At 41.1% G+C, this 13,694-nt stretch overlaps 1 protein-coding gene across 1 annotated transcript in view; it reads right to left on the reverse strand.

Moving 5' to 3' along the window:
* Positions 1-12,144, reverse strand: part of PPTC7 (protein phosphatase targeting COQ7) — a 35,168-nt gene extending 23,024 nt beyond the window's left edge. Inside the window, exon 1 of the mRNA XM_081036806.1 lies at positions 11,445-12,144. Coding sequence (XP_080892932.1) covers positions 11,445-11,673 — 229 coding nt within the window. The 5' untranslated portion in view covers positions 11,674-12,144. The remainder of the gene's footprint in view (positions 1-11,444) is intronic.
* Between the last annotated feature and the right edge of the window lie 1,550 nt (positions 12,145-13,694).

Below are 13,694 nucleotides of genomic sequence, written 5' to 3' on the forward strand. Positions count from 1 at the left end.
TCACTCAATTTCTGAACACTAATTATAGTTTTCCCTACATGTTGTTTAATTAAGTAATGATCTTTGAATGACAGGACAAGTAATTTTTGTCCTCTTTTTATTTTCCACACTTTCCCATTTTTTTGGTAATAACTATATTACCTGTATGGGATGGATGACAAAAGTTACTTATATGAATCCAGTTAGAACTAAATTTTATACTTACATTCAATGCTAAAGTTATTCAACACATTTCATTGAACATTTCCTATGTGTAAGACACTGTGGTGAAAGGCAACTAAAGAGATTTACATATAATAAAAGATTGCCTGCCCACAGGAACTTAAAAATCAAGAGGTAGTGATTGTGGTGGGGGAGAGAGGTTTGGAGAAGTTCAACATAAATGGTTATAATAAAACAGAATAAGTATGCACCAATAAAAACAAAAGCAAGAAAGATCAGATTACATCTAGCTGAAAGAATCAGAAAATTATTCATGGAAAAGAGAAGAGTCTGATGGGAGTGTTGAAGGATAGAAACATGAGTTGTGGGGGAGGAGGTTGCAGAGACAGGCATGTGGGGCAGTTCCCTACAACTCTGACTAATATGGATAAAGTACAAGTAATAAAGATGAGGTTAGAGCCCTAAGAGCAGAGAAACTTGACCTCCAGGTATATGCCTATTACACCTCCGCCAGAACTTCTCACTAACAATCCGCCCAAACAACACACTGCAGGAGTTAAGGCTTTTAGGAGGTGCCCAGAAGGACAGGGTTGGCCTCAGGCCACCAAAGTCCGTGGGGCCCACTGACTAACTAGTTCAACAAGGCTGGAGGAGGCCTTCATTTGCTTTAATTAAGGGGCTTTGTTCAACTATTAGCCTAAGAATAGCTACAAACGAAGTAGTATTCAGACTCAGCAAAGATCACCTCAATAAAACAAAGTTTTAAATGATCACTTCTGACTTGAAAGACAGTGTATTCACACTGGGCAAGGGTAGGGACAGGTTATGCCGTCAGATCTGGGTTCAAATTCTAGCTCCACGACTAAGTGTCCTTGGGGAGCTCTCTAAGCCTTAGTATTTTCACCCACACATGGGAATAATATCATGGACATCACAGGGTTGGTGTGAGAACTGGAATAGTGTGTTAACAGTGCCTGGCCCCAGTGCTCAGCTCACAGCCAGTATGTAATAAATGAGTTATGCGTCTCTGCAAAAGACCAAATAACAGCATATAGACCAGTCTAGCCTGTAGCAATCAGAAAAGTCTCTGATCAGTGTTTGTAGGTGGCAAGCTCTACAAACACTGGTCTGTGGTCACAACCAAAAGACAATTCCCACTCACAGATAATGTATAAAAGATGAGTGGTCCATTCACCTTTCCCCGTCACACATCCACCACCATTTAATATTCCATTAAAAATTTAACAGTAACATTTTCAAGCACTAAGGAACATACTTATCTCCAAAAAACACACAAGGATAAAACAATTCACCTGCACTTTGAGGAATGAATTAGTTTTCTTTTTTCAGAAGTGACTATGAAGTAACCTTATTTAACAAATATCTCTTAAGTGCCTGCTGCCTACTACTATGTGCCATGGTTCTGACTCAGAAATTTCTTAATTTAACAGGGAAATCTTTCTTATAACTAGTGATACGTAAATGGGCCCAGCCATTTCCTTCGGTCACTGTAATTGCAACACCTCTATCATGACTTGGCTGTCTTTCTCCCTTCCTGTATTGCCCTCCTTCAGGGCTGAGTCTCTTTCACACTTTTCCTTCCATCCTCGAGCGCTGGCCTTACCTGGGGACCCCAAACCCCATCTGCTGAGTCAGTATGCCCAGAGTGGGCCTGGGCCTTCTAGCAAAGTATAAAAGCCAAACTGCACTGGTAATTCTTAGGAGAACCCCTGCCGGAGCACTCAGGACTTAGTAAAGGCCAGCTGGATGCAAGAATTCCATCGGCCAGGTGACTGCCTCTGAAATGCCTCTTGCACCAAGCAATTCCCTTTTTCCTTCCCAAACTTGATCCTTCTCTTGCATTTCCTAATCTGATGAATGGTAGTCAAACCCACCCACACTTCAAGGCCAGAAACTTTAAAGAAGCTTTCCGATGCAAAAACCTCAAAATCAACTTGAATTCCTTTCTCTTTCACCGTCTTGGTCCTGCTGATTCTAAGTCTGCAATGTCAGCCGCCCAACTATCCCATCTCCCCGAAAATAAGACTTAGCCGGACAGTCAGCTCTAATGCGTCTTTTGGAGCAAAAATTAATGTAAGAGCAGGTCTTATATTATGTTAGATAAGACCGGGTCTTATAGTAAAATAAGACCTGATCTTGTATTACATTATGTTAGATAAGATTGGGTATTATATATCATACCCGGTCTTATTTTACTATAAGTAGTATTTTACTATTATAGTAAAATAAGACCGGGTCTTATATTAATTTTTGCTCCAAAAGACGCATTAGAGCTCATGGGCCGGCTAGGTCTTATTTTCGGGGAAACACGGTACTTTGCACTACCCTAGTTAAAGCCCTTTCTAGCTCAGACTATTTCAGTAGCTTCCTAGCTGGTCTTCTGCCTCCTCTTCTCCCATTACACCACCAATCATTTTTTTTAATAAGATTGCTATGTCCGTGTTGCTCTTCTAGTAAAATACCTTCCATCTATGTACACTTCCTCACACACACACACACACACACACACACACACACACACACACGAAAACATTCTCTAGAAAGATAAATAAGAAACTGATAACACTGGTTCCTCTTCGGAGAAGAAATTTGCAGCTAGGAGACTAGGGTGAGAGGGAGACTTCCCCGTGCACCCTTTAGAATACCTTTTGAATTGTGTACATCTGAAGGTGCTGCCTCTTCAAAACAATCAAACCAAATCCAAAACAACAAAAGCAAAAGCATCTATAGCTTCCTACCAAAACACAAAAACAAAACAACATCCAACTCCTTAACATGGCAACTGTAACCTTGAACAATCTGGTCCCAACCTATCTTTTAATATCAATTCTCAACTGACCTCCCACCCCCACCTCACCAGCCCAAACTACTCTCTAGCCATAAACAGCTGTAGGTTGGAGAATCTTCTTCTGTATGTTTGCTGATCCCTCAATCTAGAGAACCTTACCATTCTTCTCCTCACTTGCCTCAGTTTACTCATCTCCCGAGGCCTGACTCCATGCGTCCACAACACCTAATGTGTATGTATTCTTTCATTCCGTTCCTGTGTATATGTGCCTTCCCCACCAGCCTTCAGGGCTGGAACTGCAGAACGGAAATCTGTTTTGTTCATGGTTTTCTCCACAGCACCTGTGAGGAACTAACAGGAAACAACCAATAAACAATGAATTCAGTTGACGGTACTGAAAAGTTATAATACCGACACTCTGATATATCAACTGTCATCTGAGAACTTCAAAAAGAGAATGGCTCATTCATTATCTCATCATTACAGTTGCACAAGGTACTGTGCCCCGGGTAGGAGCTGGCTACAAGGTGCTCCCCTCACAGATGTTAAAAGAAGACTTAAAGGAAAGAGCCCTGAAAGGCGGTCTGGGGATGACACCACTCCCAGCTTTCTCTGCCACTAACTGGCTGTAGGACACTGGCAGAAACACTTCTCTAAACTTTAGCTTTCTCATCTGTGAAATAAGAGGCAGGAGGACAGATTCTCTCAAGAGTTCCTTTTTCTAAGATTCTGGGATTCTAAGACACTGCAAGAAAATGGAGCCTGTTTTAACCAACTGACTAAAATGTAAAAGTTTTTCTACTTCAAGCCTGTAACAAAATCAGGTCAACCATTTTTCAATTTGAAATTCTGATAAAAGTTAAAGATTAGTATTAATTGACTGCAATGAATTCAAATGATCTGTAAATAAATTAATATGTACGCGTAGAATGTAGTCCAAAAAAACAGACTAACCTTGTTATCCAAAGACCATTGATTGTTCAGTGAATTCAGAGTACATGAACAAGAAAAACAGTAAGATCAAAGTTGCCGCTAAAGAACCAAGAGAAGTGGATTTTTTCAAACAACGCACACATAAGACATCCTTGTTTAGACTTTCTCATGTCAGAGAAACACTGATGACCATTTGTAACAATTAGTGGTCAACCTAGAGGCCGTGAACAGTTTTCTAGCTCTTATACAAATAGCTCAATTCTATTTTCTTATCCAAACGATGTGAAAACAGAAGCACTTTTTGTTTGTTTCACTCAGCACAACTAATCTTTTGCATCTACCTCAAATGATAGCACAAACTAATACTGATTAAGTTAAAAAGGGAAAAAGCTGGATGATGGCCTCCTTAAAAGATCAAAATGTAGTCAGAGCACTACAAAAAGAAAGAAATTCCCTTTCTTTTCAAAATAGTCTATTAATGAGTAAAAGAAGAATCAGTGCAAAAATGTGTTGGAATTGGCCTGAGTCAAAACAGTACTGGGTCCTTCCACAGAAAGCACTCTTTGTAGTAAGTCACTTTTGTAGTCTCTGGCAAAGTTTTTGCAGTCATTTTGTAGTCCTTGGGGTTCATACCAACAATTCAATCAATTCTAGAACTATTCACCAGCTACAAATTTATTCATCTCAAAACGACTATTTAAGAACCTGGTAAATTTATAAATTATTAAATGTGACAGACTCAAAATCAACAATGAGCTTATTAATGAGAGGAACTGCATAGCAACTGCAAAAGTATAAATTAGTATCTTTCTGGAGGGACCTACAGCTAATGTTCGTATCAGGGGCCTTCAAGGAATTTATCCTAAGGAAATATTCAGATGCAAAGACATTCACCCTATTGTTACTTGTAACAAAAATTGGAAATAATCTAAATAACTGAAAATAGAGGACTAATGAGATAATTATGGACTACACATGCAGTGGAATATGAAGCAGATACACTTATCAGTAAGGAAATAAACTCAACTTACATTACATAAAAATAACATTATACACCAATACACATATTAACCCAATTCTATTTACTAAAATGTATAGAACAATTGTACATATACAAAGGATGGAGGAAACTACACTGACTAGAGCTGACTTATGAGTTATAGGTATTTTGTACAGTGCTTTTTTGAATGTGTGTTACTTTTATATGCACAAAACCATTTATTTACAAATAGGAGACATGCAAGCAGGACACTTAGGTTCAAGTCCCAGCTATGGTAATAGCTATATCGACCTTATTGACAAGTCCACTTTTATAGATGAGAAAATAATGCAGAGTAAGTGGAAATAAGAGCAGTAATCTCGTAGTTAAAAGATTAAATAAGGTAAAACATAAAAACGTGTCATATAATCTAAAGTACTATATAATGCACTGGTAAGGTGAACCGTATTTTGCGTCAGATATTGAATAAATGCTTAGGAGAAACAAGAGTGAAGTACTTTCACTCTTTTAAGGAAAAGCATTTGTCCCCCAAACGCCAATCGACACAAAATCCTGTTTGGGATCTTATTCCAAAGCATTTAGCATCTTCTCTTTTTTAAAAATTTAAACTAAATTGGAAGAGCTGTGCCACTTGCCAATTCAAGTTTAAATGAAAAAGTGTGTGTTATGAGCCCAAAGCCCTCTGCAGTGGGTCAGCTTTTGCAAGAAATCTTGATTTACGACGCAATTCTGTGAATTGTTTAATAATAGGAAATAAACGGTTTTAGATCTCAGAGAAATAGAAAATGATCAGATTTTTAAAATATTTAACAACTCCCAAACAAGACAGATCACTAAATTTTATTATTAAAGACATAAAAAAGGATCCAGGGCACCACTTCTTAAATTGAGACAAAAAGCTGACACTAACTTTTAAAGGCACACCGTTTTTTAACTGGCTACAACTTCTGGTTTAAAACGTCAAATTTCTGTGGAAAGAAAATATTCTTAACGTACTTTTCCAAATCATTTTCCTGAAAATTCTGAACCCAAGGCCCTAGAGGTGAGGCCTCCCTGAAAAGCACGGGGAACTTTCATAAGATGAATTTGACATTTAGCTTGAATTTGACATGAGCGTCTATTCAAAGGGCACGGTTGTAGGTCAGATACTCTGACCTGGCACAGCGCTTTCTGAGTCACACAGGGGTACAAACTCCGCTTGGATACTGATGCAACCATTCAGGTTATATTGTGCCCAGTTTCAAGGAGCCAGTGCTAAAGTTCAGGGAACAGTCTCCTCCCATCCAGGCCCCTGCACCCCCACCCAAAACCTCCACCACAACCAGCTAACATCTGCTTCCTACCCTCTGCTATAATTTATCAACGTTTTAGAAAAATGCATTTTCTAAAAAGTATAAAAAGTCATGTTTTTAAAATTCAATTACTTTAAAAAAAATTTAAAAATTCAATTACTTGCTCTACAAAAAAGATTCACCTAGAATTCCTGAAGGATATTAACAAAATTGAGAGAGAAGCTAGAATTTAGGAAAATTTAAACTACAGAATCTCTAGGTTAAAGACTGTGGACAAAGGAAAAGTAGTTCTGACAGTTTAACAAATGAGGAAATGATTGTGAAAATCATGTGCCTTATAAAAACCTATGAAAAGTACAATATATCTATATAGCAAAATGTGAAAAACATCAGGGAGTTTAAAACACAAGAGAAATTCCTCTATCAATCAACCCCTTAATCTTATTTATTACAGACTGAAAGAACACTCAGAAAAGACAGACAGCAACTAATCAGTGACCTGTTTTGTTTTTTTTTTGGTTAGTGGCTTCTTAAACCTTGCTGAATCTATGAATTCTAGAAGGCTCTTTTAACTAAACCCTTAGCTCTCACACTTCAACATTCATTTTCTCTTGAAAGCACACAGATTATTATGAAATTAGGCATATTTAAGGCACTGTTGATCTTAGAACTTATATGACTACTTCCACTTTAAAAATATTTTCTCTTGGATAAAATAATTCTATTAGAACTATATGAAATATGTTAAAAAAAACAACTATATTCCTCATAAACTTACAGTTACAATATGATCCAACAATTCCATTTGTAGGTACATACCCCAAAGAATGGAAAATGTATGTTCATACAAAAGCCTGTACATGAATATGTCACAGCAATACTATCCACAACAGCCACAAAGTGGAAACAACCCAGTGTCCACTAACAGATGAACAAACAAAATGTGGTCTATCCATACAATGGAACATTATTCAGCCATGAAAAGGAACGAAGAACTGATACATACTATAATGTGGGTGAATTTTGAAAATACGCTAAGTGAAAAAAGCCAAACACAAAAGATTACATATTACATGATACCATTTATATGAAATGTCCAAAAGAGGCAAATCTATGGAGTCAGAATCTACTTTCTGTTGCCAGGGGTTGAGGAAAGGGAGACAGGGGGAGTGACTGCTAATGGGTAGGGGGCTTCGTTTGGGGCAATGAATATGTTCTGGAACTAGCTAGTGATGGTGACTGCACAACCCTGTGAACGCATTAAATGCCACTGAATTTTTTACTTTGAAAGGTGAATGTATAGCAGGTGAATTATGTATCTTAATTTTTAAAAATTCAATCAGGGTCAGTCTGCTATCAACAGGTAGATCAGGTTGAATTTTGACTTTCCAAAAACTATGACTACATAATAGTAAGGCTGATTTCCTGACACAGCTTGAAATCCAGCTGAGGGAAATTCCAAAGAGGACTTCTGGAAGAGCTGAAATTAGTGCCCATACACACTCTCCCAAGGTGACTACTTTGTTAAAAGGACAACTCACCGTCAGATATAGAGGTTCTACCAAACACATAAAAATTATCATGGCTATCAGAAAAACATCAAATTCTACCTCATCTGTTTACTTCCTAAATAACATTTTGATCTTTACATTGTTTGCATAATCTTTATACCTAAAATTACTACTTTTAAGACTGGCATTACTCATAAAAACACTTGGCCACTATCAAAATCAGATCCAAAGGCCAGAATATGAAATTGTTTAAGGTTTCAAGTTAAATCAAGCTTAAATAAACACCCACAGTTTTGTAAGAATTGCTTTATAACTCACCATCCAGAGGTCAGAATTTACATGGCATAGACCATGCTGCCATTCTTTAAAGAAGTGGTTTCACTGAACTGTGGTTTAGTATGCAGGAACTTTTGTTGCATTTTAATTATGAGTCACAGGATGAATAAGAAGTTGTAAATATACATACACACACATACACCCTTAAGCAGGAAAAGCATTAGAAGGTCAAACAGTTCCAGAAGACAGACTGGTTTTGAATTCACCTATCTTGTCAAGAAAACCAGTCTTGTAACGGAAGGAGGGCTGGAACGGGAGTCGTCATCGTGCGAGTCCTGGTTCTGCCATTAACGACCAGCAGAATAACCTGAGTAAAGGCATTTGCCCCTCTGTAGGCCACTGTTTTCTCAGCAAAATGAAAGCATGGACTCCAAGGTTACTAAGTCTTACAACTCTCAACAGGCTTTGAGTCTATTGTTAAGCAGCTTAGGGCTGTGGGAGGCCAAGCAATTACACACTAAGCAGCTCTCATATTTTTTGTGTACTTAGGCATACATACCATATACAGTAATAAGGAGAACTACTAGCCACAGGGAAGAAGGACAAAGATAAGTGCACAAAGCTTCTACTGTTACTGGTTTACTCGGGTTGGACCTAATAAAGAGAAAGCACCTTGGCCAGTTTTCCAGGGGATAGGAGTGGTTTCTATGTCTCACCACACCCATCATAGTTGGTTTTTCCTACAAGAAATCCAATGGGACGCTACGAAAGTGCTGTAAAGCATCGAGTACTTTTAGTCACTGCATGACTAATAGGACAGATCAATTCTTAATTAAAGAAATAAAACAGCTTTCTCTCTCTAATAGAAAAAATAAATAAGCAGCTTTCATGCCAGTCAAGTAGTCCTAGATGACTACAGTGAGTTCCACTGATACTAGAAGCAATCAAGTATCAATCCAAAGAAAACAAATTATCCACAGAATTAGAAGGTGCAAAGCACTGAGGGTCAATGTAACATTATTAAATTCAACGTAACTTTTAATACATCAGTTTACAACTCCAACTTCCAGAGTAAAAAGCAATATTAAAGATTCGCTGAGACTCCAACTCTTTCACAGCAAGAGATAACCAGACCTATGATGGGATGGTGTCAATCAAGCACAAGTCACCATCATAGGTACTGGTTTGTGGAAGCCAAAGATCAAATGAGGCCAACTCAGAAGTTGTTTCAGGTGGCTCCCAGGGTACATTTCCGGAAGAGCTCCTACAAAATAGGACAGTCCTAGAGAGAACCTGTCTTCCCCTGATGTACCTCTTCTCTCTCTCTCTCTCTCTCTCTCTCTCTCTCTCTCTCTCTCTCTCTCTCTCTCTCTCTCTCTCTCTCAACAGCTCTTTGCCAAATATGACTATCCCTAGGTCACATAAGCAACCATCTGTCTGGTTATGCCTGGCAGCATTCCTTTCAGCAGGGGCACAGAGCTGTGGTTCTTAATCTGGTACCCATGCATGGACCTCTAGATCGTACGTGGATGGGCTTCATGAGGTCAGTGAAGTCCTGGAATGAGCCCTTGGGCAGTCAAAAATTCTGACTGTGAACCAGGAAAAGTTAAGAACCACTGGTTTAGAGTCATATAAAACAAAAGAAATCTACTGGAGGTGCCCATATGAATCAGACAGGAAGCAATGCCTGTTATTTCAGGTACAAAATAACAAAGGTGTTGTCATTTCAAAACAAAACAAAAAACATGAGCTGATAGTCAGAAGAAGTCCTCGAGGGTCGGAGAGTCCAATCCCTTAATTCTCTAGTCTAGATAAGGAAAAGGAGCCGAGAGGCTCCTGCCTAAAACCACAGATCACAGAGCTAGTGACAAAGCTGAGCACCAAACTAGGCCAGGTTTCTCCCAGGATGGTATATTTATACTGTTTTCAGAATGGGTTTGACTAAAATTTCACAAATCTTTCATAAAAGCCAGCACACAGGAGATTTATAAGGGGGGAACCTTAGTGGCTCATTATCTTCTATCCTGTTGCACTATGACTGGTATTTGAAAAAGCAGCACAGGTCACAAGCTCATTGAGTGAAGTGCTTCTAAATGTAATGGGAAAAGACAGCCACTGACAGCCTTTTAAAAAAGATTCTGAGTCAGGGTCAAACTGACTTCAGAGTGGTTTTGTAGGATTTCAATCTGCAAGCTCCCCAACCTTCTCAGGAGTCTGTGTCGCTTTCTCTCTCTTTTAAAGTTAACATCAAGAGTGTTGCCTAAACATTAAATGACTTTTTCAACTCAGGTAATGGGATCATTCATAAATTATACAGAGAACAATCTTTTTAGTTCCATGTTCATAAACACTACATGTAGTAGAAGCAAAAATAATATGCAGTTATTCTGAGGTCAAATTAAAAACCGATCATTGTCATAAAAAGTTACAAGACCATTTGTTCCGATGCCAAACTTTGCTTCAGCACATGAAATTTAAAGTAATCAAAAACTCAATCTCATCTGAGGAGTGAAACCAAAGTAATATTTGAACCCAAGTTCAATGACAGCATGTCCTTCAATTTCAAAGCGCTTTATTTATTAAGAGAGATTTAATGGCATACGATTCTATGGCCTATACATTGTCTCCAGAGACGTACATTATGGTCAAGTTTCTGAACTATATTGACCCCTTTCTACAAGCTCTCATCTGTAGTCTCCCACCCCCAAAGGTGTTCACCGGAACAGGCCTTCAGAAGCACCTGTGGCCTGAATGGCTTTAACCAATTCTCAAGGCTTTCTAGGCTGCAGTCTAGAAGAGGGTTTGACCATTCTGTTTTGGGTCAAGGAGACTCTTCCATCCCAGGTGACCTCCAGTGGGCAAGATCAGTTTGGGATAATGCACTGCGAGTGTTTTTTCAGCAGGTCACCAGCCCCCACTGCGAGACTGAGACTCGGGAAAAGGATGGTCACAATCGAGGCGGCGAAAGAATGCGTCTGGTCTGTCTGCTCCGGATCCCGCAGTCCGTGGCCGGGTTGTGGCGACCGGAGCACGCAAAAAAGCAGGGATTCCCGGGACACGCAGGGGAAGGGGGAGGGAGGGCGCAAGAGGGGGTCAGGAGCCTGCAGGTGTCGCCTGGGGGAAGGGACGAGGTTGTCCGGGGCTGGTACAACCCAGTGACTAAGAGTGCGGCTCTGAACTCAAACAAACTGGTCACATTCTCAGGTGGTGTGACCTTGAGCACGTGGTTCAACCTCTCTGCGCCTCAGTTTCCTCTTCTCTAAAACGGGGGTTGGTCAAGCGGAAAACACACCTCGGAGCGCTTGGCACGACGCCTGGGACATAGTAAGCGCTCCCTACTTGCGAGCTACTACGGGCTCTCGGACTCCACTCCCTGCCCGGAGAAAGGGGGAAGCCCGGAGCCGGGGAGTCCCCGGGAAGCGGATGCAGGGCTGGGGTGGGGGGACCAGGCCGGGACTCACCGAGGACATCCGCGGAGCGGTGCCGGGCCACGAAACACGCGTCGTCCCCATAACACGCACCCTTCTTGAGGAGGCCCTTACGGAAGTCCTTGCCGAAGCCGCAGCCGGCCGTCACCAGCCCGTAGTCGCCGCCGCCGCCGCCGCCGCCGCCGGCCCTGGGGTCGGTCTGCGAAAGGCCGCCGAGCACGGCGCGGGCCACCAGCCGCCCGTACGAGAGGACCGAGAACATCGCCGCCGCCGCCCCCCCGAGGAGGCGGGGGGCCCGGAGAGCAGGAGGACGCGGAGGCCCGGAGCCGGCTCTCTCCTCAGCCGCAGCAGCGCCGCCGCCGGGGCGCTCCTCAGGGCGGCGTGCACTCGCCGCCGCCGCCCCTGCCCGACGCGCGGGGCCTCGCACACGCTCCGCTGCGCGCACCGGAGCCAGAGCGAGGTCAAAGCCGACGGCTCCTCCGCTTCAGCCCGGTTAGGGTCCCGGCTGCAGCTACCGCTGCCGCCGCCATCTTCCGCTCCACTAGCGTGTTCCGGGCGGCGCCGGCAGCACCGCCCCCTTCGTGGCCACGCCTTCGGTCACGCCCACTGCTCGCGCCTAATCTCAAAGCCCCGCCCCTCGGGCTCGGTGCCCCTTGCAGTCAGTCTCCGAGGTCGAGCTTGCGGAGAGAGAGTGAGCGCGATGTTTCCTGGGAGTTGTAGTTTCTTCTTCACTACCTAGCATCCTGGACGTCAGAGGATTCCCCAGACGCGGGACTTAAGTTACTGAAAATTAAGGTTAGCTGTTTGAAAGTTTTCTCCCGTTTTAACCATACCTTTTAAAGGCTGTTGTTTTAAATAATGCTACCATCCTTTAAGTAAAACCTGAAAGCAACTAGGGTCAGGTCATGTAATATTATTCTGTAATGTATATATTAAGAAACTGAAGTACACAAATCTAGTGACACCTCCAGAATTTATGTATTGGAAGGGTTTAGGGGCAGCAATCAGGAAAGAAGAACTTTTTTGCACAATATTTAGGAAAATTCGAAAAACTTATATGTCCCTATTAGACTGGGAGGTGAAGAAAGGGTAGTAATGGAGATACTGGCACAGATCACTGCAGATATGTCATACAGAAGTATTTCAGACTTCGTAGATGATTCTGCAAAACTGAGAATAAAAAATTCCAGGCCCCAAATTTCTTTGCTCCAAATCTTAATTTTCTTGAGAATCCACCTGACTAAGCAGGTCTCCCAGCTGCTGGCTTGGGTGCCCAGAGAGTCATGCAGTACCAAAGATTCACAAAGATTACACCTTTTCCTCTCTCCTTCCAACAGCTGCCACCTCTTCTGGTCAAAAGGACAGCTCTTGGCAAGAAAAAGAGCTCCCCCACTATTTTTTAAAGCTCTCAGCCCACCCCTAAAAAGATATTACAAAGACATCCAGATTTTGATTATTATAAGCCTCCTTCTTCTGAAATTATTTAGGTTGAATAATAACTAAATTTAATGGGGAGCTTGTAATCTAATGGGAAAATTAGCTCACCAAATGTGTGTGATATGTTTATAGGTGTGTATTAATGTACATTCAGATTACATGCCATGCCTGGTGGTGCTGTATATAACCTAGAGTTTACATATGTCTTGACACCATTTGGTATCATGTCCCCGTCACTAACTGGGCTCTAGCCATGCTCACAGATGCCTCTGGGCCTTTGCTCTTGCTCTTCCTTTTACCCACTAGAATGTAATTCCGTTATCTGCAGGTCCTGTGCTCTTTGTTTGCTCCAGAACATATGGGCACACAGTAAATAAATAGTGAATGAATGAAAGAATGCATGAATATTTCACTAGCTCCTAAATTCCCCAAGAGCAAGGATCATTTGCCATTGTATTATTAGAATCTAATGCAATGCCTGGCACACAGTAGAGGAGTTTGTAAATATTTGTTGAAGAAAAGAAGGAAAAATTGAATTGGAGCTATAAATAATATTAAAATGTTTGCTGAATAAAGGAATAATTCAATGGGGTTCACAAATAAGAGAAAACTGAGATTTGAGGCAAGTGATAAAATTTGGAATAATTTTTAGTTTTATTGAAACATAAATATGTATCACCCAAAAGCACTGGTCCTTTTCCAGTTCACTTTTGACAGAACTGTAGTTTCTCTGGGAATTCCCATCTCATGCTTTAAATAAATGATTCTTTTTTTATACCTTTCTTAATACATCTAAAGTCCTGCCATCCATCCACTCAAAGCACATTATTCCATTATCCTAATTAC

This window comes from Rhinolophus hipposideros, assembly GCF_964194185.1.
Source record: "Rhinolophus hipposideros genome assembly, chromosome: 24".
Lineage (NCBI taxonomy): Eukaryota > Metazoa > Chordata > Mammalia > Chiroptera > Rhinolophidae > Rhinolophus > Rhinolophus hipposideros.